We start from the raw sequence: 23,731 nt of genomic DNA, 5'->3' as shown, positions 1-23,731 counted from the left end.
TACTAGAGGCCAGTCCCCAATGCACATCCTGGGGCAATATGGGAAAGAGAATGCAGCAACGATCTTTGATTTTTTCCGGGAATGTATGCCAGAATATCCACTTGACAAGCCAGATGCTGATGGAAACACGGGTAAGTACTTTTATTCCAGTGTTTTTGAAACTTGTCAACTTTTGAGATGTCTGGACTTCAACTCCCAGAATTCCACAGTCAACATGCTGCCTAGGGAATTCAGGGAGTTATGTCCACACATCTTAAAAGACCAAGTTTTAAAAACACTTGTTTTAGGCTGTTGCCCAACAGCGCAGAGTGCCACCATTTCCTTGATTCAGCCTCTTGTGTTTTAATTGCTGCCTAAGGATCCCTTTCGTAAAAGATGGCAAATTGTGCTCTGGGGTACAACAGGAATTGAATTTGGTTTGGGGAAATTGGCCCATTCATAAGATTTGCTGAAAGCAAAATTTGCTCTTCCCTGCACATGTTAAAACTATGGCTCCCACAATTTTTCTCCAGGACGGAGAACGTGTTTTAGCTTCTTCCCAGCCCAACAGAGTAACTTGCCATCTTGGCAAAAGGGATGAGATTATGTCAGTGAGATGATAGAAACATTTTTGCTTCTTGCTTTCTCATAGAAGATCAGGGAGCTACCAGAATGTTTTCCCCTTAAACATTTTACCTCTGGATTGTGCACCTCTGCAGTTTCCACCCCAGTGTTGTGATTTGCTTCTGGTTCTAACTTTGTGTAAAGATTGGCCATATTTTAATTCAGATTCTTGCACTGGAGATTTCATATCCTCTTCCATCTCTCTAACTGTATGTACTGTAGACCAGTGATGGCGAACCTTTTAGAAACCGAGTGCCCAAACTGCAACCCCAAACCCAGTTATGTATCGTCGGGTGCCGGGTGGGCATGGCCCACTGGGTGGATGTGGCCAATTGGGTGGGCGTAGCTACAGTGGTAACAGCAGACTGGGTGCGACCAAAAAGTTCAATCAATTCCAACTTTGCGAGATCTTTTTTTCCCCACGAGAAGTTGACATTGATTGAACCTTTTTTTTTTGCACACAGCGGGATTGGGGCGACTGTGCGTGCCCACAGAGAGGGCTCTGTGTGCCACCTGTTGCACGCGTGCCATAGTTTGCCACCATGGCTGTAGATCATTATGAACATTCAAATTGAAGTATGCTATGGAAATATCTTAATAAAACTTTGTCAGTGTAGCCCAGGGGTGTCAAACTGCCAACCCATGGGCTGGTTTCATCATACCAAAGCCACGCCCACCCCATTGCCAGCAGTGCAAAAAGAGTTGTGATACATCGCGGCACGTCACGTGATGTGGCGAGTTTGACGCCCGGGGTGTAGCCTAATCTCTCACAGAATTCCTGTGGCTACAGAAGATACATTCTTTAGAAAGAGAGGACAAAAGACAGCTTATGGTATCTGTATCCTTCAGTTGGGGAAAAACAGTTGTCACCTTCTTTACTAACATAATCAAAGCAATTTATTACATTTCTTAAGAGTGGAATGGTCTCCCTGAATTTACCAGATTCCCACTTGTATTTAGCGTATGTAGCAGCTGTTATTTGGGGCAGGTGTAAATTAGCACAACAGTGTGCAACGTGCAGGTGTGTTAAACTCTCTGGTGGCTCATGTCAAAGATCTTTTTGCAGGCTAGAAAAAGTAGGCACTGATATCAACTAAGTGCCCTAATCACTTCCAGTAATACCTGCCAGTGTTCTTTTCCCCCCCTCTTCAATTAAGAAAAAGTGTTTGCTGCTGTGTGACTCACTGGGGAAACCTTTCTAGAGTTAGTGAAGTACTGACAATGGTGATTTCATTTGAACTGGGTATGAGGGGATCCAAATACTTCATTTTTCTTTTCTTTTCAAGTGCTCCTTTTGGCCTACACGAAGGGAAATGCCAATCTGTGTCGGGCTATAGTGAGAGCTGGTGCTCGCTTGGGCATCAACAACAATCAAGGGATCAACATTTTCAACTATCAAGTAGCAACTAAACAGCTTCTCTTCCGGCTTCTGGGTAAGGATCTTGCAAAGTTGCATGTCCAAAACATTTTCACAGATTTCTCTGTCACTAAGTGAAGCAGGCTGTGGGCTGTTTTAACCCAAAATCATCTCTTTGGAAAAGGTAGAAATAGCCACTACTTGCCCATCAAATTTCTTTGAAATGTTTTTTTTTAATTGAGGGAATGGGGAAAAAAGTATAGATCTCTTGAGTCTTTCCTCTATATCTTGTGGTTCAAATTTTATATTTCTTGAAAGAAAACACAGGTAAAGAAGATTGTCAAGCAAGTTGAAGAATGGCAGACAGACAGATGTTATGAAAAGGTTCCCCTTTCAATAAAACTTGTTATGCAGGAAAAGTGCCACCAGCCACCTCCTGATTTTTGTGTAGCCAGCATGGCTCTCCTCCCACAATGTCTTCTCAGGCTTAGTATGTGGTTTAATAGCTGGAGAAAGTGGACTTATAACTGAGACTATATTTGACTTCTATCATACAGGTAGCCACTTTCCCATAGTTCTCTCTACTTGTTGGTCATCTGCTAATGGGATGGCCCCTGATAATCTCCTTTATGAGCAGACCTTTAAGAGGGTAAAGCAAGAAAGATCTTTGAGTAGCTACTTCTACAACTTCTACTCTGTGCGGTTTTTAGCCCAGCTAAAGATTATGAAGAAGTTGGATGGATCCCATTAACTACAAGGGTGTCAAACTGCCGGCCCACGGGCCAGACGCGTCATGACAAAACCGCGCCCACCTCATTGCCGGCAATGGGGAAAAAGCTCCGATATGTTGTGCGATGTCCCGAGTTTGACATATCTGCCTTTAAGAGCTTAAGTCTTGCTTAAAAGTGGGTTTAGAGAAACAAAACACAGGCTTACCTAAATAAAGTGGGTTAGAAGACATGGATAGTGCTTGTAGGTTCCCATTGTTGCCCTTTCTTTTGCAGACATGCTGTTCAAGGAACCTCCCTGGTGTGACGGCTCCAATTGTTACGAATGCGGTGTCAAGTTTGGGGTCACTTTGAGAAAGCATCACTGGTGATCTATTTTGAGTGTTGATATTTTAAGAACATCAAGGGATGAATTGTTGCATAAATGAATGTGGTTTTATTTCTATTTTATTATTTTTTTTAAAAAAAATAAGGAACATAGCCAAGGACTTGTAACCTGACATACTTAATCTTTCTGTCCTACCTTGGTTTTTTGAGATGGACAGTGCAGCTGCCAATAGAGTTCATTGTGCCTTTTTGAAATCTGGCCCTTTCACGGTCCAGAAAGCAGCTGCTTCTGCTGTTTCATTCATTTAGTCCAAATCGTAGGATCAGGAATGAGGTCTCTCTCCTCTTGTCCGTGTTTTAGAGGTGGTAACTGAAGAAAGAGGGCCTTTTCTCCAGAAGCCCTACTGATGGGTTTACAAATCTGTTTGGGAATTCAGGTTAAAAACATACAATAAATACAAAATAAAGGTAGCAACCTCATCCATGAAAAATAGAGATCAGGCATAAAATATGTTGTGCAAAAAAAAAAAAGCTGTAAGTAATGCTTCCAGTTTCTTTTCAAATTCATCTTTTTTGGCTTCTGAAAGCAAGGACTGATTTCAATTGAAGACGAATACAAAGACCCAGATAAAACCTCCCTCTGTGTGATAAGGGGGTATAGGAATTCAGTAGGCAGGCAGGCACACAATGTGCCATGAAATCGGTGTTAACGCTTAGCAGCTACGTAGATTTTCTCCAATTTCACCCACACTTTTATTTTTTTTTATCCTCCCATTTTCTTCCAGCCTGTGCTTTTACAGAGTCAACCACTCTGATTTGAAAAGAAACCACGTTACTTATTACATATTATTTATTAAATTTACATGGACACCTAGCTCTAATGATTGGCCATATAAATTCCAACAGCTTTCAGTGTTGTGGAAAACTCTTTAATAATTTTCGTAACCTTCTCTTCCTTAAACCGATCCTTCGTTATTTATAGTAAACAGGTCACAGGGATGAATTAAACACATCTTTTTCCTTCCTTGTTCCTTGCAGCCGGCACTGTGGGCGTCTGCTCTGCCATAAGTGTTCCACCAAGGAGATTCCTATCATCAAATTTGAATTGAACAAGCCTGTCCGTGTTTGCAACACCTGCTTTGACGTCTTGACTGTTGGGGGTGTTTCCTAGTTGGCTGTGAGGAGGGAAATAACTCCCAAGGAGTGAGTGCTTCCCCTGCCACCTGTAACAGGCCTATCCCAAGTCATGTCTCATGGAGAAGGGGAAGCCCATACTTTGCCTTCCTGTTACAGTAGACTCTGACCAACTTAAGGGACCATGCAAATGCTATATTCCAGTATATATGAATTTTTTTTTGGGGGGGGGTGTACTAATGTTAACAATGGATAATGTTAGAAACTGCATTGGGAACAAACTGGGACTGCTACAGAGATTCTGTGGGAAAAACACCATGATTTGGTTGAGCTGCTCTGTTTCCAGTTCAGAGCCATTGCAAACCAAGATTTTTGTACTTGCTGATCATGCAACAAAAAAGGCCTTCCTTGGTGATAAAACTGTGACTTGGCTGTTCTAAAGTCTTATCACATTTTTTAAAAGAAAAGAAATGATATTGTTAGCACTTACATTTCTGGGTAAGTATGTGCTGATTTGCCCCATTTGTTACTTCTTGGTGAGAACATTCTGGTGCGTTCTCTAACTTTTTTGTTTGTTTTTTTACAAAGGGCAGCTGTGCCAGGCATAGTGACTGCTTTTGCCCAAAAAGAGATTGACCGCAAGTCAAGTTTTTGTTTTAACGCATTGCTGAAAATGATGTGTGGCCTTATAATGAAAGCTTTACCACTTCTCCTGTTGAAAAGGAGGCTGATTAAAGCTCCTGGATTTTCAGAACCCTTGTTTGCTCTCCTGTGTCAAAATCAGGGAGTGATGAGGCCAACTTTGTTACCAAATTCCATGGGGTTTTCTTAAGAAATAATAATAATCCAAGCTGTCTTTCAGTAATGTAACAAAAACTTTGCAAATAGTCCTATGTTTACAGTCAAATTTGAAGGAAGGTCTAATGCTGTGGGACTAACCCAGCATGCAGTGGTGATGCTACTAGGGAGCGTGTGAAGATGGCTAAATGCCAACATGATGAGACAGGGGTCATCAAGAGAGGTAGAATAGTGCCAGTAGAGCAATCCAACAAGTCAGTGACCCTTGGAGCTGGTCTCTGTCCATAAATCTTGGGACAGACCAAGGTGATTTCTTACAAAATCCTTAGGCATTAAGATGATAGTTGCAGCTCCATATCAAATCCATGCTTATGGAGATGCCTGTCTTGAACCAGATAAAATAGAATTGGCTTGCCGGCTTGTCTCCTGTGAGTCTCTTTCCTTGGCCAAGGACATTTTATTGTTGTCAGGTGCCCCAGCAGGTCCCTTCTAAAATCTTGGAATATATACAATGGACTATTTGTCACATGTTTAACACAGCAAAAAAAAGGGGGTCTCTTGGGTTCAAACCACCATGTACTTCAATGTAGAAGATTGGGGTGGGTAAGTGCAATCTTAATATAAACTGAACCAAACCCTGGAAGATAAGCAAGCTTTCCATTGCTTCATGAATGGGTTAATTGAAATGTCTGTCACTCTTACCTTCAGTAACCACTACTTTTCAGTGTCTATATGTATGTAAGGGAAGAGAAAAATAATAACTTAACTAAAAATTGCATTTTCTCTTTGTAGAATACTAATGTATCCTGTAATGTTACCACATGGGTGAGTGTATACACATACACAAACAAGAGTGCTACTTTTTAAAATATATTTCTGTGATTTGAGGGACATAACAGTTTTATAATGTATAAGCAAAATCTCGGGTGAATGGAGTAGAAAAAAACTTAAGGGAAAGAAGTCAATGCTACATTTCAAATTGGATCCCAGTTTGCTGCTTAGCCCTTCTGATCTGTTGGGTGAAAAACTGGAACTCTGCCTTCAATGATTAGGGGATCCTTGGTAATTATCCGTCCTTTTCTAGGATTCCTACTTGTATCTGATTGCTTCTAAAGGATGAACCTCTTGTCATTTAACCTGTAATCAGTGCAATCTCTACCCCCTCAAGGAAATAAGCTACTTTGTGAGGCTGTAGGCAGGCAGCTTGTTTGGGATAAATAGATGGGAAATCCAGTAATTCAGCTGGTAATAACTCATCACACTTCCATCTGGCCAAATGTAGGTGGAAGATGAACAAATTGCTAGTTTTTCACTTTACCTTGGTGATTCTGGCATTTTAAGAATTATTTTTTCATAGATACATCACCATATTTCAGCACCGGCATTATGGAAATTATGTAACCACTTCCGGGTTGTAAATTGTATATATGATAGATCATTAACATGCCAAAATTAAGCAGGCCTCCCTCAGTATCAATTGAGCAATGGAATTTCTCTGTTATTCTCCTTGGGCATTGTGCTTGAATTTGAAATGGACTTGGTGGATTGCACAAAAGAAATAATTGTAAAGCACTTTTAATAAAAACACTTGTATCTGAGCCTATTGTACTGACTGGCCACAAATTAGTGTTTTGTTTTATTTTAAAGAAAAATGTTCTTGCTAGTCATTGTATAAGTGTAACACTTGAGGACCTGACAGCTTCCCTTGTGCAATATTGTATCATGATAGACTATAAATTGGCTGAGATATTATTTGTTCTAATGATCTGAACTTGTGGTCTCAAACTCTTGGGAGTAAAAATGATGGTTCTGTTGATTGTCTTGAGGTCCAGCAAGTAACATCAGCCTCTGGCTTGTACTTAAACCTAAACAATGGCAATTGCCGTTGAATGAAAGGGGAGTTAGGAAGGACACTGCCTGCATTTTCTTAATTTGTCACTTAATTCAATGCGGACCTCTAAGTGGTGGCTTGACCACTCATTATCAATGCTGAAGTATTTCCTTCTTGGTATAGTTTTATCTGCAAATTACATGATAAAAAAGTGGCTAAATGTTTTGAAAGAATATGAGAATTTGGACCATAGTGTAACACTATTTCTAAAGATGGTTACAAAACTGTAAATCAACTGACAGAGGTACTTTTATCTGTGTTGGCTTTGGCCATGGAATCAAATATTTGGTATTTGAAACTCTCCAGGGATCTTGCTTTCTTTGTTTCAGAGCACATGGGAGGGAGAGGTGCTTGATTTGTCTTCAAGGAACAATACAAAAGTGCAACTTTTTAGAAATTTGGAAGCAACAATGATTATTGTTAATTTTCATGTTGTCACACATGCTTGGTTTTTCATCTTCAAAGTGATCTGATTCTTCATGGTCTTAGGTTTAAGATGCTTAAACCTCAGCAGTAAATTAACTTTTCCAATTATAAAGAGAGAAGTGCCCAAATTTAGATCCCATTTTTCCATCCCTCCCTTTTGCGCAACTTCAGTCATTGGTCAGTTTCCCCATATTGCTTATTCTGCATTTCAAGCTTGGGATAGAATATGACTTCAGCTTGTGAACCAAGTTAACATAAGCCCTTCCCTTTTCATCATTACATTGTGAGATTGATGGTAACAAACGTTTTATGCTCCAGTCTTATAATTTGTGAAAGTACTTACTGTATAATCCAGCATGTGAGCATGGAAATAATTTATAAGTTCTAGAAAGATGGCCTCATCTGTGAATACTTTTAGACCCCAAATCTACTGTTGTTTCGTAGACATTGTTCAGTATTACTCTGTAGCCAGTTCATCCTGTCTCAGACCACTGTAAACTATAACCTGCTCTCCATTTCCCTCCCCCTCCTGCCTTTTCTGAATGGTTACCATGTGCCATAAAAAGGTAGCTCTTGCTAGAAAACATGTCAGCTCAACTTGATATAATTTAAATCTGTGGAAGGTAGGCATAGTCTGATAATTATATTTTTGTCACATGAGTTTGCCTTTTCAGTGTTCTGAGAGCACTGACCAGTTTCTTGATTAGTTCTGAGCCTAAAATCCTAAACATTGATGTTTCTTTGTTCATTTCTTAGCATGTTAAAAAAAAAGTTGTATGAACAAATCTATAGAGGTAATAGGCCAGGGGCTCTCGATATAAATTTAATAAGAGGCCCCTGGTTAATTTTTTAGTCAAATTTTTTAGGGGGTTGGGGAGGGGGGTGGGGGGTAGTGGTTGTCTGCCTGTGGAGGGTAGCCAAACAACTGTGTTGGAGGCCAGGCCTGGGTCTGACGGCGTTCGGGGAGAGCGGGGTGTGGTTACATCTGGGGCTCCGGAGCGGGTCGTGGGATTGCCGATTCCCACGACATTGGGGTATGGCAGCAGGCGTATGGACAGAGGGCCGTATCGTTACCGGGAAGGCCGTCTCCGCTGTTTACAAGCGGTGAGGCGCTCCGACCCTCTGCTTCTTCCCCGAGGTGCCGGGAGCGAGGATGTGCAGCCTCCTGAGCTCCGGCTGGTGTACCTGAATGCTAGGTCCGTGGTTAATAAAGCTCCCCTCGTTAGGGATTTAGTTGAGGGTGAGCATGCGGACCTGGCCTGCATCACGGAGACTTGGTTGGGCCCAGAGGGTGGGGTCCCTTTGGTTGACCTCTGCCCACCAGGCTTCCGGGTGCTACACCGGCCACGAGCTCATGGCAGGGGTGGGGGAGTGGCGGTTACCATTAGGGAGACCTTATGTCCGCGGGAGACCACCGTTTCTCAGATAGTCGGGTGTGAGTCTCTCTTTATGAGATTTGGTCCTGGGGCGCAGTTGGGCTTGCTGCTGGTGTACATTTTGCCTAGTCGCACAGCGGCAGCCCTGCCCGAGCTGCTCGATATCCTCTCGGGTTTGGTGGTTGAGTTTCCCAAACTTATAGTTTTGGGAGACTTCAATCTACCATCCCTGGGAGGTTCATCTGAGCTAGCTCGGGAGTTCATGGCGGCCATGGACCTGACGCAAGTAATTTCAGAGCCAACTCATGAGGGAGGCCACACCCTTGACCTGATTTTTTTATCTAGACGGTGGTTGGATGATCTAGGTGGGGGCTCTCCATTTATTATGCCCCTGTCATGGACCGATCATCATCTCCTGCGGCTGGTCTTCCGTTTTGCCACCCCCCGCCGTGGGGGTACGGAGCCAATTAGATGGTACCGCCCCAGACGCTTAATGGATCCTGATAGATTCCAAGCGGCGCTGGGGTCCCCACCTGCCTCCACTGCTCACAGCTCGGCGGATGCCTTAGTGGAAGCCTGGGAAAGGGCAGCCACTGAGGCACTTGACCGGGTTGTACCCTTGCGGCCCCTGACCCGGCGCAGATCCCAGTGAGCTCCATGGTTTTCCGCGGAGCTCCGGGAGATGAAGCGTCGGAAACGGGGCCTAGAGAGCTGCTGGAGGTCTAGCCGATCCGAACCCGACCGGTTGCGGTTAAGAACCTATATTAGGTCTTATCTCGCAGCGATGAGGGTGGTGAGGTGCAATTACTTCTCCACCCTCATCGCGTCCGCAGATAATCGCCCGGCCGCCTTGTTTAGGGTGACTCGCTCACTTCTTAATCAGGAGGTGAGGGAGGATCCCTTGCAGGGTCGTGCCGAGGAATTTAGTCAACATCTGTCGGATAAAATCGCTCGGATTCGGACCGGTTTGGACTCCAGCTGGGCAGAGTCAGGCGATCAGGACACGGGCGGTCTTGTCAATGTTACCTGGGAAGAGTTTGATTCTGTGACCCCTGATGAAGTGGACAGGATTATGGGGAGGCTGAGCTCCTCCACATGTTTGTTGGACCCGTGCCCTTCCTGGCTGGTTTATGCAGCTAGGGAGAGGACACGAGGCTGGCTCCAGGCGGTTATATCTGCTTCTTTGAGTGAGGATTATTTCCCCACCGTCTTGAAGGAGGCGGTGGTGAGACCTCTCCTCAAGAAGCCTGCCTTGGACCCAGCTGTTTTGAACAACTTTCGTCCAGTCTCCAACCTTCGCTTTCTTGCGAAGGTTGTCGAGAGTGTGGTGGCGCATCAGCTCCCTCTGGTCCTGGATGAAGCGGATTATCTGGACCCCTACCAATCGGGTTTCAGGCCCGGGTACAGCACGGAGACGGCATTGGTCGCTCTGGTGAATGATCTCTGGAGGGCTCGGGATCTTGCTGCGGCGTCTCAGGGGATTGGGAGTGGGAGGCACAGTTCTTCAGTGGTTCTCCTCCTATCTCCTGGGACGCACGCAGTCGGTGTTGGCAGGGGGACAGAGATCGGCCCCTAGGTCTCTCGTTTGTGGAGTTCCTCAGGGGTCAGTTCTCTCGCCTCTCTTGTTCAACATCTATATGAAACCGCTGGGTGAGATCATTCATGGTTTTGGAGTTGGGTATCATCAGTATGCCGATGATACCCAACTTTTCTTTTCGACCCCAAACCACCCCAGTGATGCCCTCGCTGTGATGTCCCGTTGCCTGGAGGCGGTTCGGGTCTGGATGGGGAGGAACAGACTTCAACTCAACCCTGACAAGACTGAGTGGCTGTACATTCCGGCATCCCGGGACATTCAAAATGTTCCATCTCTTTCTATGGGGGGTGAGCTCTTACCCCCCGTGGATAGGGCTCGCAACTTGGGAGTCCTCCTAGATTCACGGCTTACCCTGGAAGATCATATAGTGGCCGTGACTAGGGGGGCTTTCGCCCAGGTTCGCCTGGTGCGCCAGTTGCGGCCCTATCTGAACCGGGAAGCCCTGTGTGCGGTCACTCATGCGCTCGTGACCTCTCACCTTGACTACTGTAATGCTCTCTACATGGGGCTTCCCTTGAAGACCACTCGGAGGCTCCAACTGGTACAGAATGCGGCCGCGAGAGTTGTCTTGGGAGTTTCCCGGTACTCCCATGTTACACCTTTGCTCCGCGAGCTGCATTGGTTACCAGTTGTCTTTTGGGTGAGGTTCAAGGTTTTGGTAACGATCTTTAAGTCCTTACATGGCATGGGTCCGGGATACCTCAGGGACCACCTGCTGCCGGCGTCAACTCCCCTCCACCCTGTGCGTTCCCACAGAGAGGGCCTCCTCAGGGTGCCGCCAGTCAGGGAATGCCGACTGGTGGCCCCCAGGGGGAGGGCCTTCTCTGTGGGCGCTCCGGCATTATGGAACCAACTGCCGGTGGAGCTCCGGATGGCACCAGACCTCCGAACTTTCCGTCGTGACCTGAAGACCCACCTATTTGAAATAGCTGGTCTGGCCTGACGGGGATGGGTTTTAATAGTTGTTTTAGATTTGTTCACTGTTTTTAACTGGGCATGGGTTTAATCTTTTTTTTTAATTTTTGTATTGTCTTTTTTATATATGCCCTGTGAACCGCCCTGAGTCCCCACCAAGGAGAAGGGCGGTATATAAATTAAATAAAACTGAAACTGAAACTAATTCATAATCACTCTAGGAGTTTGTGCTTGTTTGTAATTTAAAACCGAACTTCATTACAGCATGGCTTAAACTCAGCCTTCTCTGACCCTGCCTAGCCATGAGTTTTATAGTAGCATTAAGCTGTTCTCAGTGCAGATTACTAAAAGGACTAATTTGTGTTTGGGAAAGGATAAATGCTTGGCTTATGAAGGAATAGTGTAAAGTCTTGTATTCAATTCAGAGGGACATTAATGGAAGAGGAAACTTTTCCAGCCTTGGTTCTCCCACACAGCAACTCAGGTACTAAATCTAAATGTCACAACATCAGGTGACAGAATTAAGCTCATAATGTCTAATATACAGTAGTTATTTCCAAACATGCTACCTTGTTTTAAAGTTAGTGTGTGTGTATTGTATTAAATAAGTTTTGCTTATACTTTTTTTTAAAAAGGCATAGCTGTCCTTATGGATCGACAATACAAAACTATAGTCTTGTCCCTACCAGACGGGTTACTGCAGTCAACACACCACTAATACCACTTTCATAGCTGGAAACTAAACATCTGCAAGTAATATGGCCTGTTTTTAGCTGCTGTTTTTAGTTTGAGAAACAAAGTCTTAATCGTTTTTTAAACTATTACTTTACAATCTTTCCTTCTAAAGCCCTGTAAAGCAATGTATTTTTCTAATATTTATATGCCAACTTGTAATTTCTTGTAATAAAGCAATTGAATTGAATTGGACACCAGTAAGTTCATGGTTACAGAAGTCAAGCAGAAGAACTGTATATTGCTGCAAACTGAATACTGATACTAGTGATCCCCAATTTTTATCCAGAAATTTTTTTAAAAAAAATTTCACTTCACCAAACTGATGTCTTCCAGATGTGTTGATATTACAATTTGCTCAAGATCGTAAAAGGTACGTTTGATGGTTAATACAGACCATAACTTGAAGTAGTAAATTAAGCCAGATTGGAAACAATACAACACATCAAATGGGAGCTGAATAGACATGTTTACTGAAGAGCAGCAAGAATATTAAACACTTTAGGTTATCTAACAAACCATAATTTAGCAGGGTTAATCTAAAGATAAAGTTTCCTCTGTCCAGTTGTCTCTGACTCTAGAGGGCGGTACTGATGTATGTTTCTTAGCCAAGGGAGCCAGTGCATGACTATATTGTATGCTGAGGCGCACAGAATGCTGTTGCCTCCCCACCGAAGTAGTAGCTTGTTTATCTACTCACATTTGCGTGCTTTCGAACTGTTAGGTAGGCAAGAGCTGTGGCAAGTAATGGGAGCTCACTCTTTTACATAGCACAGTTCTTGAACTCGGGCTGCCAACTTTCTGGCTAACAAGCTCAACACCTTTAACCGCTGAGTGAATCCAGTTATTAAATTTGTACTGTATGCAAAAACATGGTTTATAAAATGATCAGATTGTGCAGATCCAATATTTTAGTCTTGCATGTTATATCAAAGTAAGGGACATGATGGCTCAGCTGTTAAAGACCGCGAGCTTGTCAGCTGGAAAGCTAAAGGCCGGGTTTGAGACTTGAACGCCACGTAATGGGATGAGCTCCCGTTACTTGCCTCAGCTCCTGCCAAACTAGCAGCTTGAATTAGCATGCAACTGCAAGTAGATAAAGAGGTGCCACTTTGATGGGAAGGTAACAGAGTTCCATGCCCCTCAGCATATAGTCATGCTGGCCACATGACCACAGAAGCATCTTCATACAAAGCTGGCTCCCTTGGCTAAGAAACGGAGATGAGGACCAACCCTAGAATTGGACACGACTTAGATGGTCAAAAGTTTATTTTTACCTTTTAGTTGTATCAGTACAGCCATTTTATATGAGTTAGAAAATCAGTTACAGGTATTCTTCAACTTACAACTGTAATAGAGCCTACCCATTACAGTCATGAGTCATGACAGTCATAAAATGGTTTGGTGTCAGACTGACCTGATTTTATATCCTTTTTTGCTGCGATCATTAAGTAAACCAATGGTTCACTATGGGTGCATTTTGTTTGGAAGTAAATGCCAGTTTGGGGCAAAACAGTTGTAGAATGTGGTCAGGTTACCACAAGACAATACAAATGGCCATAAATATTGCCCAACTGCTGAGTGCCTAAATTTCAGTTGTGACTCCGGGGACAGACCGTAGTCCTAAAGTAGGTCTGTTGTAACTCTTAAGTGACCAGTTGCAAATCATGGTCTACCCGTATGCTTCCAGTTCAAATGCTGGTATTGATGACCTATGAAGCAGGCATTAGGAGCCCCTTTTACACCTCCATTTTTCAGGGCCAATGTTCTCTCTCTCTTCCTCCCTTACTAGAATCCTGTTTAGAGAATCGTGGCATCAACTGACATGTTTTTAAATGCACAATGCTTAGAGCTCTCTCTCTCTGTTCCTATTTTTTTTACCTTATGTTTTACAAACTCTTATTTTTAAAGAGCGATTTTTAATTGCAAATTCAGGTTTTGCAAACAATAATTTTAGATTAGGACAGTGTGTCAAAATACATAGTTAAGTTTCCTTAAAAGTGGCTCCCTTTAATACCTGGATTGTGTAGAAGTGTTTCTCCAGTGAGGTACAGTTGACTCATTCTGTTAAAGCACACCATTCAGAAAGTGGGTGACACCCTTCGTATTCCTGGAGTTTAAGATTGTTCAACTTTCCTTGGTTGCTTAGCTGGATAGATTTCTCTTGCCCAGGAAACAGATCTTCTTTCTTTATGCAAACACAATGGCTGTGACCGGATCCTGGTTCATATAGCTTCCTAGGTACACCAGACCATTCTCGGCTGATACCCCCACTGAAAACCGTAAAAAGAAGAAATGAATGAAATGGGAAGAATTGACATGTTCAATAGTGGTGTTTTAAAGTGTGTGAACGCAGCAGCTTCTGCAATTCTTAAAAGCAATTATGTCTTATTCTAAGATCAGATGCTAAGAAATCTTGGGAAGCTAAGTAATCTTGGGAAAAATGCAGCTGTTTTAAAAAGCTATTGATAGTGCTTCTGCGTCCTCCACCATTTCTGGGCTGCAATGCAAACATGTTTTAACTCAACATTAGTGGTATTATAAATATAGCCTGTGGCCAGAACTCAGACTATCAATACATAGATATTGTTGTGCTATAGATACTGATCCAAATAGGGGGGAAAATATTTAATCTTTCCCATTCTGACTCAGGATAAGCTACAAATTGAGCCACTCAACTCTCTAAACCAGTGTTTCTCAATCTTGGCAGCTTTAAGACCTGTGGTGGACTTCAATTCCCAGAATTCCTCAGTCAGCTGAGGAATTCCCAGGAATTCTGGGAGTTGGAAGTTCATAGGTCTTAAAGTTGCCATGGTTGAGAAACAGTGCTCTAAACCAGGGCTTTTCAACTGGTGGCATGTGTACCACTGGTGGTACTTTGGCAACTGGCCAGTGGTAGGCGACCATCCTAAACAAGTGTAGTGGGGGAGGGGAATGAGCTGAAGCAGCTGCAGCACTGCACAAGCCTGAGGGAGAGACAGCTGGAGCTGCAGGGCTATGGGGGCTGGGCAAAGCCCAGGATTGCCACACGCTTCTACAGGGTTGCAGGGGCAAGACAGAAGCCCCAGGATCGGCACTTCCAGCACACATGGAAGAGAAACTGGGGAGGGGGGAGGGAGGAGAGGCTATAAAATGAAGGTTTTGGCGGTAGAGGGAGGGAAAAAAAACAAAGGGAGAAAGAAGGGGACTTCAAAAGAGAGGGAGAAGCGCAGCCTTGAGAGGAATCAGCTGGAGGTGCACAGAAGAGAAGGGGGAGGGGAAGAGAGGAGAGGCTATAAAAGAAGGGAAGAGAAGAGAGGCTATAAAAGAAGGAAAGGGGATATAAAAGGGGAGAGGAGGATATAAAAGAAGGGAGAGAAGAGGGGATATAAAAGGAGTGAATCTAGTGTCTCCATTGACTTTGTCAGAAGGTTGCAAAAGGGGTATCACATGATCCTGGGACACCATGACCATCATAAATATGAATTAGTTGCCAAGCATCCAAATGTAGATTGACCCTGGGGATGCTGCTGCAACGGTCATAAGTGTGAGAAATGGACATGTCACTTTTTTCAGTGTTGTAACTTTGAACAGTCACTTTGCGAACTGTTTTAAGTTGAGGACTACATATCACTTTTTCCCCTTTTTTTGGTCAAGGTTTTGACACCTTGCTAGGCGACTGGTGGTACTCAAATATTGCCATATCCTAAAAGTGGTACAATCTGTGAAAAGCTTGAAAAGCCCTGCTCTAAACCAGAGTTTATAACAAGTATGGATAATCTATTGCCACAGGCACTCTCGTTAGGTAAGAACTATACAAATGGTCCTCAGTTAATGACCACATGTTCAGTAACTCAAACTTGTGAGGGCACTGAAGGAATGATATTTATGGTTGGTCTTCCAAGTTCCAGCCACTGCAGCATCCCCTCAATCTTATCATCGTAATATAGTGCAGATTTATGACCATTGTTGCATCTTGCAGTCACGTGATTGCAATTTGCAACCTTCCCTGCTGGCTTCCCACAATCAAAGCCAATGGGAAAGCTGGAAGTTACAAACACATGAGGTCCTTGCTTAACAGTAACTGGGGACTGCCAGAACTGCTGTTACTAATCAACAGTCACATGATGTTGCACTTTACAACCAATCCCAATTAACTGCTTTTAAGCGAGACCTACAGGTAGTAAAAGGTAGTAAAGGTCCAGTGGTGTCTGACTCTAGGGCGCAGTACTCATCTCTATTTCTTGGCCAAGGGAGCTAGGGTTGTCCTAACACATATTCTATGGTCATGTGGCCAGTATGGCTATATGCCAAATGCGCATGGAATGCTGTTGCCTCCCACAATGTTAGTATCTATTAATCTACTTGCATCTGCTTATTTTTGAACTGCTAGGTGGGGTTGCATGGTGCCCAGGTCTCAAACCAGGGCTGCCAGATTTCCATCCCACAAGCTCAGCATCTTTAACCACTAAGCCATCATACCCCCACTGCAGCATTAAAAGAGCACTGCGTTTATTTATTTATTTTTTAAAAAAGCTACTATCACAAGCAGCAAGACAAATAGAAAACCTTTCTCCCTGCTACCAATAGACTACCCACCTTCAGCATGACATAACAAAGAGTTACCAATGAATCTCAAGCTATGACTGATGCATGGATCCAATACCTGCATCATACAATTATACTTGGTGGGTTCACTATCATCATGTCCTCCTTAGAGGTTGTAACTGCAAATCCTACCTCTGCTTGGAACACCAGACCCTGCTTCTTCCAGCTGAGCTCCATTCAGAGTTGCAAGGTGGAAACTGGTTCTTTCGCTCGACTTCCTGGGCCTGCAGCTTCTTCCCTTCTTCAATAAGATCTTGGGCCTCCTCCAAAACCTTGGTAGGTTCCCCATTTTCTTGGTAAAATAGTCCAGCTACTTTACCTTTGAAAAATGAGGGAGTTGAGAGAGAATACACGTCACGGTACACTCATCCCTGAGACACACATAGCCCATACGTACTTACATTTTTCCATGCCTGGCTTAGCTTAATCATGGTTTTGCTCACTTGTAACTTTTTGTTATACACTGAACAATAAAGTTTCAATGGGAAAATTGGTCAGGCTAATAATATGAGTTTTGTGCTCTCCAGCCTTTCTGATTTTTTCCCCCTTTTAAATGTACACAACTTTGGTGCACTTGTCAAGTTTACTTACTACAATTTCACATCAGAGCCTGTTTCTTTGCTGAATTGTGAAAGCAACTTGACATGAAAGCAAAGATAAAAGGTTCTGGACTACAAGCTCCTTCCAGATTGATAAAATAATAAGTAATAGGTTAAGGCAAATTCCATTGAGTGTCCTAAATTATTTAAACTCTCTACATTCTCTTAATAAACCTGAGATTCTTACATCTCCAAATAGGAACAATGCATTTTGACTGTTCATAGGAAGATGGGCAAGAGATTATTTATTTATATATTTATTTATTTATTTTAATTTATCGGCCACCTATCTTACCTTGAAGTAACTTATCAGCTGAATTAAAAACACACATTAAAATGTGGCTGAAAAGTTGTTGCAAACAAGATTGATTGGTGTCTGTGGTTTCAAGGCATCTACATACCGATATGCACATAATTCTTATGGTAGAAGGAAAGCCAATTCTGGATGGCCAGCATTTGTGGTGGTGATAATCCTGAAACATCATCCACCAGGCCAGCTGGGGTGAAGTCACCTGTGGCAAAAGCTCTGGAGGCATCTTTCCCTGGACAAATAAGAAGAAAACACCGGCTTTGTCACCAAATTAACCAAATTTCTGAACTTGCATGATATTTCTATATCAGCTAACAAAACAGTTTAGCTCTGCACACATCTAAGCCATAAAAATAACCAAAATTAAACTTTGACTCACTAGGGGCAAATGAAACCATTTCATTTTTTTAGGCAATCAGATGAAGCATTTTGTGTGAATCCAGCTACTTAGCAGCCACAGGATCAAAAAGACAAGGGTTGATCCCACCTACACAGACCCAATGGGAGGGGCAGCAGATTTAATCAAGGCAGTCCCCTCAAATAACCATTTACCTGGTGGTTCTGTCTGGGCTTGGGGACAGGACATTTTTGTTTTGTTTTTGTACTTTGCTTTTCTAGTGTATTGTATTTTATTTTTAATAAGTTAGTTTTTAATCGTAAGTTGTCCAGAGTAATTTGGGAACTTAGCAGTCCATAAATTACATACATTTGCAAAATCTCTGCAGGCTCTTGACACCAATGTTATCATTCAGTTTTAGATTTATTATTTATTAAATGCGTCTAATAGCCCATCTCACACTTGTGACTCTGGGCGGTGCACACAATAACAAATAACAAAACAAGACCATTAAAAATACAGTTAAAATGTTTAAAAATAGTAACATAAATTAAGTTAAACGAATTCTCTTCACAGAGCAACCACGAAGGCCTTGGAAAAGATATTCGAATGTCATGATGTGTGGGTATCCCTACAAAGATCAGAATCATGCAAACCATGGTATGGAAGCAAAGGTTTGACTGTAGAGTAGAAACATTATTGACACCTTTTTTTTTTTTTTTATTGAAAAGTTTTATAAAATACAATTTTCCTTTAAAAAAAACCCACCTTCCCCCTCCCTCCTCCCCTCCCTACCTCCCCCCTATCTCCCCCCCTCCCCCTCCCCCTCCTCCCTCCCCTACCTCCCCCCCTCCACTTCCCCTCCTCCCCCCTCCCCCCCCCCCGACTTCCCAGAGCAAAATACAAGGTATATATCTAAAAGGCAATCATAAACAATCATATACTAACAATTATAAACTCTAAAATCCATCACTCTCTAGCTTGTATATAGTAAACCAATCCTTAATAATACTAAATATATATAAAAAACTAAAATAAAAGAAAACTAGCATCATTCCCATCTATATTCTTCCACAATTCACTATTACCTTAACATATTCTCATTTGCACATTAATAAATGGTTCTTACACAAATTAACCCACATTAACCCACAAAACTTTCTTCCTCTTCCTCTGTAGTAAGTTGTCCATTAATTCCAAATTAAAAAAAAAAATCTATTACCATACATAGCATCCCAAAACTTTTTTTTTTTTTTTTTAAAAAAAACACAACTACCACTTAACTATAAATATTTTGTGGAAGTTCCATAGATTTCTACTGATCTTATTTTTTTTCCTTTTTTGAGCGTTTTAAGGCAGCACGCGTCACCCTCTGTTCTCTAAGATCATCCAAAAGAGTTGCAGCTTGAACTCCTCCTGTACCCTTCTCGTCTATCTGTGCATCTTCATCCTCTTGATGTTCTCCTTCTCCAGATCCCTCTGCAGCTTCCAGAAGTGTTGATGGGGTTACTTTCAAGACATTATTATAAAAATCATGCGCTTGCTTCACATTACTCAAACAGTACCTTTTGCCATCATACATGAAGCTCAACCCAGCTGGGATCTCCCATCTGAACCTTATATCTCTTTGCTTGAGCTCTTGCACAAGAAATATAAAATCCTTCCTTCTCTTTAAAATCTTTGGAGGAATTTCTTTTAGAACCAAAACTTGTTGACCAGCAATCACAACTTTGGTATCGTAGGCAGCTTGTATAACTTCATCTCTAATTTCCCTTTTTACAAAATAAACCACCACATCTCTAGGCAACTTTCTCTGTTTAGCAATCCACGAATTCACACGAAACACTTTGTCCATACCTTGTTTTAATTCAGATGCTGGATGGTTCAATACTCCCTCAAAAGCCTCAGAAACCAGCTGCTTTAAATCTTCCTTAATATTCTCTTTTAGGCCTCTAATTCTCACAGCAAACTGCATCTGGTAAAATTGAGCCAAGCTCTGTTCACTGTCGATTTTGTCTTTTAAATCTTCAATTTCCAATACTTTTGCTTCTAATAAAGCATTCTTTTGAATCAAATCTTGCACTTGATCATCCAGCACCTCCACACATTTAGCAACTTTTTGCACTGAGGACAAAATGTCTACCTTCATTTCTCTAAGTTTCTGTTCCATCCTTTCTTCCATTCTCTGCTCCAATTTCTCCAATTTCTCCTCCATCTGTAGAAATTTAACACCCATTGACTCCAAAATTAACTGGGTATGTTTTTCAAGATCCTTCGATGTCAATACATCAGGAGAATGCAACGCCTGCAGCAATGATTGTTGTTGCACCGGAGAATTTCCAGCACTCCGAAAAGTTCTAGGGGGAGGTTTAGCCGCCATCTTTTACTTACAATTGTGACGCACTTTCACTTTAAGTTCTTCATCTTTCCCTCTTGTACTGCTCTGCCTGCTCTTTCCCTTTCATAGTCTCTCCTTCAAGCAGGGATGGTCGCAGACGCCTGGCTCTGCTCCATGAAGTCCGGAGCAGAGACGCTAGCCAGCTGGGAGCAGCCCAGGCTACGGGGGAGTTCAATCCTTCAGCCGCCCAAGCTCCAAGCTCAGGCGGCCCCGGAGAACTCAACCCCCACCTGGGGGCTCACCTCCTCCTCTTCTCCCGAGGAGGGGGCTTCAGATTCGCCCGAACAGCTGATCGGCGCTGTTTCGGGCGAAAAAACACCAGCTGAGCCGCGGGCAGCCCGGGAAGGCTCCCTCCGTCGCCGCGGAGCCACCGGAAGTGCCGAAACATTATTGACACCTTTGAACGTTGATGTTGGAGAAGGCTACTGAAAATACCATGAATGGCAAGAAAGCAATCCTTTGGATCATCAACCACATCAATCCATAGTACTCACTCTAGGGACAAATGAGCAGGCTCGAATTATCCTACTTCATAAATGTTATGCATTTTCCACATAATTAACCAAGCTGTATGTAGCCATCTCTGGAAAAGATGGAAGAAAAGAGGATGACAAACAGCAATATGGATGGGTTCAGTTGCAATGGTGATGAGTCCAACATGGAAGACTTGAAGAAATAGAGTAGGGATGGGGCGGGGGGGGAATCTATTTGGTTGCTAAAAGTCAAAACTGACCCAATGGCAGCTAATCAATCAATGGTCAAAACTTCGTGCTTTATATTCTGAAACATAAATGGGACGCGGTGGTCCTCTGGAAGGATATAAAAGGGGAGTGCTCATTGAGAATACCTAGAGTCAGGAGTCTCAAAGATGCTTTTTCACGAGGCAACTGGACTTTATTGTGCAAGAAAGCTGCCTGGTGAAAAAGCATCTTTGGGACAACTATGGCCTGGATGACCGAGAATCTCCATAGACATCTAGAGTCAGAAGCTGTCGAGATGGGTGATGGGGCTTGGAATCTAGATCCAGACATTTCAGTTTTGAATCGGCCCCCTTGGAAAGAAGGAAGATAGGACTCGCCTCCCAATGAATGTATGTACGTAGGTGCCCCAGTTGCGGCCCTATCTAGACCGGGATGCCCTGCGTACGGTCACTCATGCGCTCGTGACCTCTCGTTTAGACTACTGCAACGCTCTCTACATGGGGCTGCCCTTGAGGACCACTCGGAGGCTCCAACTGGTACAGAATGCAGCCGCGAGAGTTGTGTTGGGAGTTTCCCGATACTCCCATGTTACACCTCTTCTCCGTGAGCTGCATTGGCTCCCAGTTGTCTTCCGAGTGAGATTCAAGGTTCTGGTAATGGTTTTCAAGGCCCTACATGGCATGGGTCCGGAGTACCTTAGGGATCACCTGCTGCTGGCGTCAACTTCCCTCCGCCCTGTGCGTTCCCACAGAGAGGGCTTCCTCAGGGTGCCACCGGTCAGAGAATGTCGACTGGTGGCCCCCAGGGGGAGGGCCTTCTCTGTGGGCGCCCCGGAGCTATGGAATCGGTTACCGGTTGAGCTCCGGACGGCGCCCGACCTTTGCTCCTTCCGACGCGATCTGAAGACTTATTTGTTCGAACAAGCCGGCCTGGCCTGATGGGGGGATGGGTTGGGATTTTATTGTTGTTTTAAATATATTTACTTATTGTTTTAGCTTGGGCATTTCGTTTTAATTCTTTTTTAACTTTTGTATCTTTGTACTTTTATATGTTTGCCCTGTTCACCGCCCTGAGTCCTCTGGGAGAAAGGCGGTATACAAATAAAATTATTATTATTATTATTATTATTATTATTATTATTATTATTATTATTATTATTATTATTATTATTATTATTATTATTATTATTATTATTTATTATTATTATTATTATTATTATTTGCACGCCCTGCCCCGCACACGAGCGCGGGGAGAAAGGCTCACCCTTTGCACGGGCCCTCTTTCCAAGAGGGATGGGGAGGCGGGTACCTGAGAAGAAGCTGTAAGCGCCTCCAGGGCCGTAATGCCTGCGCCCCTGCTGCACGTCGAACACCTGCCCCAACACGGCCAGGTAAAGTCCCGGGCTTCCCTCGGTGCCCGTGTAGCGGCTTAGCTCGGCGGCAGTTAGGACCGCCTCCCCGCTCCAATTCTGCCCCAGCCACCGCCAGGGAGCGAAGCCGCGAACCGCCAGCCAAGCGGCCGCCCAGCCCAGAGCCAGAGCCGCCAGCGCCAGCCGCAGCATGAGGCTGGCACTGAGCGGCTGGGAAGGGCAGGAGCCAGCACTCAAAATGGCTCCTGGAGAGCAACGGGGCGGGGCACGCGTCACGATTCCCTGAAAGCTCATTGGCCGTCGGTTTTAGATGTCGCTGATTGGCTTTTCTGCGCCGGTATGTTCTAACAGGGGTAGGCAACCTTGGCTCTTTTATGACTCGTGGACTTCAACTCCCAGAATTCCTGAGCCAGCATGGCTGGCTCAGGAATTCTGGGAGTTGAAGTCCACGAGTCATAAAAGAGCCAAGGTTGCCTGCCTGCCCCTGGTCTAAGAAGTGCTCCTGTGCCTCTGAACAGAAAAACGTTTAGAGAGGCACGAATTCCGAGCTTCAGGATTTCTATGGTTTTTCCGACTCGGTCAGAAAACATAAGCCGCGGGAAACAAGCAAAGAGGCTATGAAACCAGTAAGGATTTAGTCTTTAGAGTTTCCATATTTGCGAGCGCGTGTGATATCGACAGCTGAAAGTGCTTGTGCCAATTGAGAAACTACGCAGGACGAGCGGACCGGATTAGTATTTGAATAGGTAGGAGACCAACAGGAAATTACAGAGCTACTCTATTGGATAGACTGGAAAGTTGGGGGGGGGAAACATCCTGGAGCTTGGAAATGCTGCTTGATCCCTTTTTGGTCCTAGAGGGAAATGGTTTCTGTGACATGAAACACTTTCTTCCAGCTCCATTGCTTGCCAGCGTCAACCTCCTCCCCATCCCTCATCCTCCCTCTCCCTCACTCTGATAATGACCTGCCTGGATGAAGTCATAAAGGCATAATTCCCCCTTCCCTGTTTCTGCCCACCTTCCCTCCTCTTCCTGTCGTTTGCCCTTTCCCTCCCAGGCCCACTCCGCTTTCCCCTTTTCATTCTTCATCCCCCTCCCGTCCCTTATTTCCCCTCTCCCTCCTCCCCTACACATCTCACTCCACCTATTTATCCCCCTCCCCTTCCCCATCTTCCTTTCCCCCTTCCCTTCTCCCCTTTTTACCTTCTCTTCCTCCCATTCCCCATACCCCTTCCCCTCCATGTCTTCCTTCCTTTGAATTTGATTCTGATCCTCTCAACTTCGCCCTCCCGCTTAGCTTGTCCGTCAACCTCAGCCTTTCACCCTCACCCTCACCTAAACCTAACCCAAACTCTCACCCTCACTTACCCCTCTAATCTTCTCCAGTGTCCAGGAGTCCCACTGAAGAGCAGCTTACCTCTGGGAAGGCATCTTCATTCTGATAACTGATAACTGACAGTAACTGACACTTTTGCCTGCAGGGATGAAGTCATAAAGCCACTAGAACCCCCAAGGAGATGACCAGCCTCCTTTATCCTCCTATCAA

General features: G+C 43.8%; 2 protein-coding genes across 4 annotated transcripts in view; one reads left to right on the top strand and one right to left on the bottom strand.

The window, feature by feature from the left end:
• ANKFY1 (ankyrin repeat and FYVE domain containing 1) overlaps window positions 1-8,057 on the top strand; it is a 75,318-nt gene extending 67,261 nt beyond the window's left edge. For all 3 annotated transcript variants that reach the window (XM_083379505.1, XM_083379506.1, XM_083379504.1), the window contains 4 exons: window positions 7-131; window positions 1,890-2,036; window positions 2,965-3,055; window positions 4,054-8,057. In XM_083379505.1, the coding sequence (XP_083235631.1) occupies window positions 7-131; window positions 1,890-2,036; window positions 2,965-3,055; window positions 4,054-4,186 (496 nt within the window). In that variant the 3' untranslated portion in view covers window positions 4,187-8,057. The remainder of the gene's footprint in view (window positions 1-6; window positions 132-1,889; window positions 2,037-2,964; window positions 3,056-4,053) is intronic.
• CYB5D2 (cytochrome b5 domain containing 2) lies at window positions 3,055-22,392 on the bottom strand. Its single transcript, XM_083379516.1, has 5 exons — window positions 22,125-22,392; window positions 17,472-17,612; window positions 16,604-16,790; window positions 13,902-14,157; window positions 3,055-3,436 (listed from the first exon to the last, which is right to left on the bottom strand). The coding sequence occupies exons 1-4, from the start codon at window positions 22,375-22,377 to the stop codon at window positions 13,944-13,946; spliced, it is 795 nt and encodes a 264-aa protein (XP_083235642.1). The 5' UTR covers window positions 22,378-22,392; the 3' UTR covers window positions 3,055-3,436; window positions 13,902-13,943.
• Between the last annotated feature and the right edge of the window lie 1,339 nt (window positions 22,393-23,731).

This window comes from Vipera ursinii (genome assembly GCF_947247035.1).
Source record: "Vipera ursinii genome assembly, chromosome: 1".
Classification (NCBI taxonomy): domain Eukaryota; kingdom Metazoa; phylum Chordata; class Lepidosauria; order Squamata; family Viperidae; genus Vipera; species Vipera ursinii.
The sequence above is the reverse complement of the archived record's forward strand: the minus strand, read 5'-3'. Positions and strand labels throughout refer to the sequence as shown.

Excerpts from the sequence above, each read along its gene's own strand:
- CYB5D2 (XM_083379516.1), bottom strand. The coding sequence starts at position 22,377 with ATGCTGCGGCTGGCGCTGGCGGCTCTGGCTCTGGGCTGGGCGGCCGCT. Across the intron at positions 16,791-17,471 it reads TAAGAATTATGTGCATATCG|GTAAAGTAGCTGGACTATTT; the intron begins GTATGTAGATGC and ends CATTTTTCAAAG. Across the intron at positions 14,158-16,603 it reads GTCTGGTGTTCCAAGCAGAG|TGGGGGTATCAGCCGAGAAT; the intron begins GTAGGATTTGCA and ends TACGGTTTTCAG.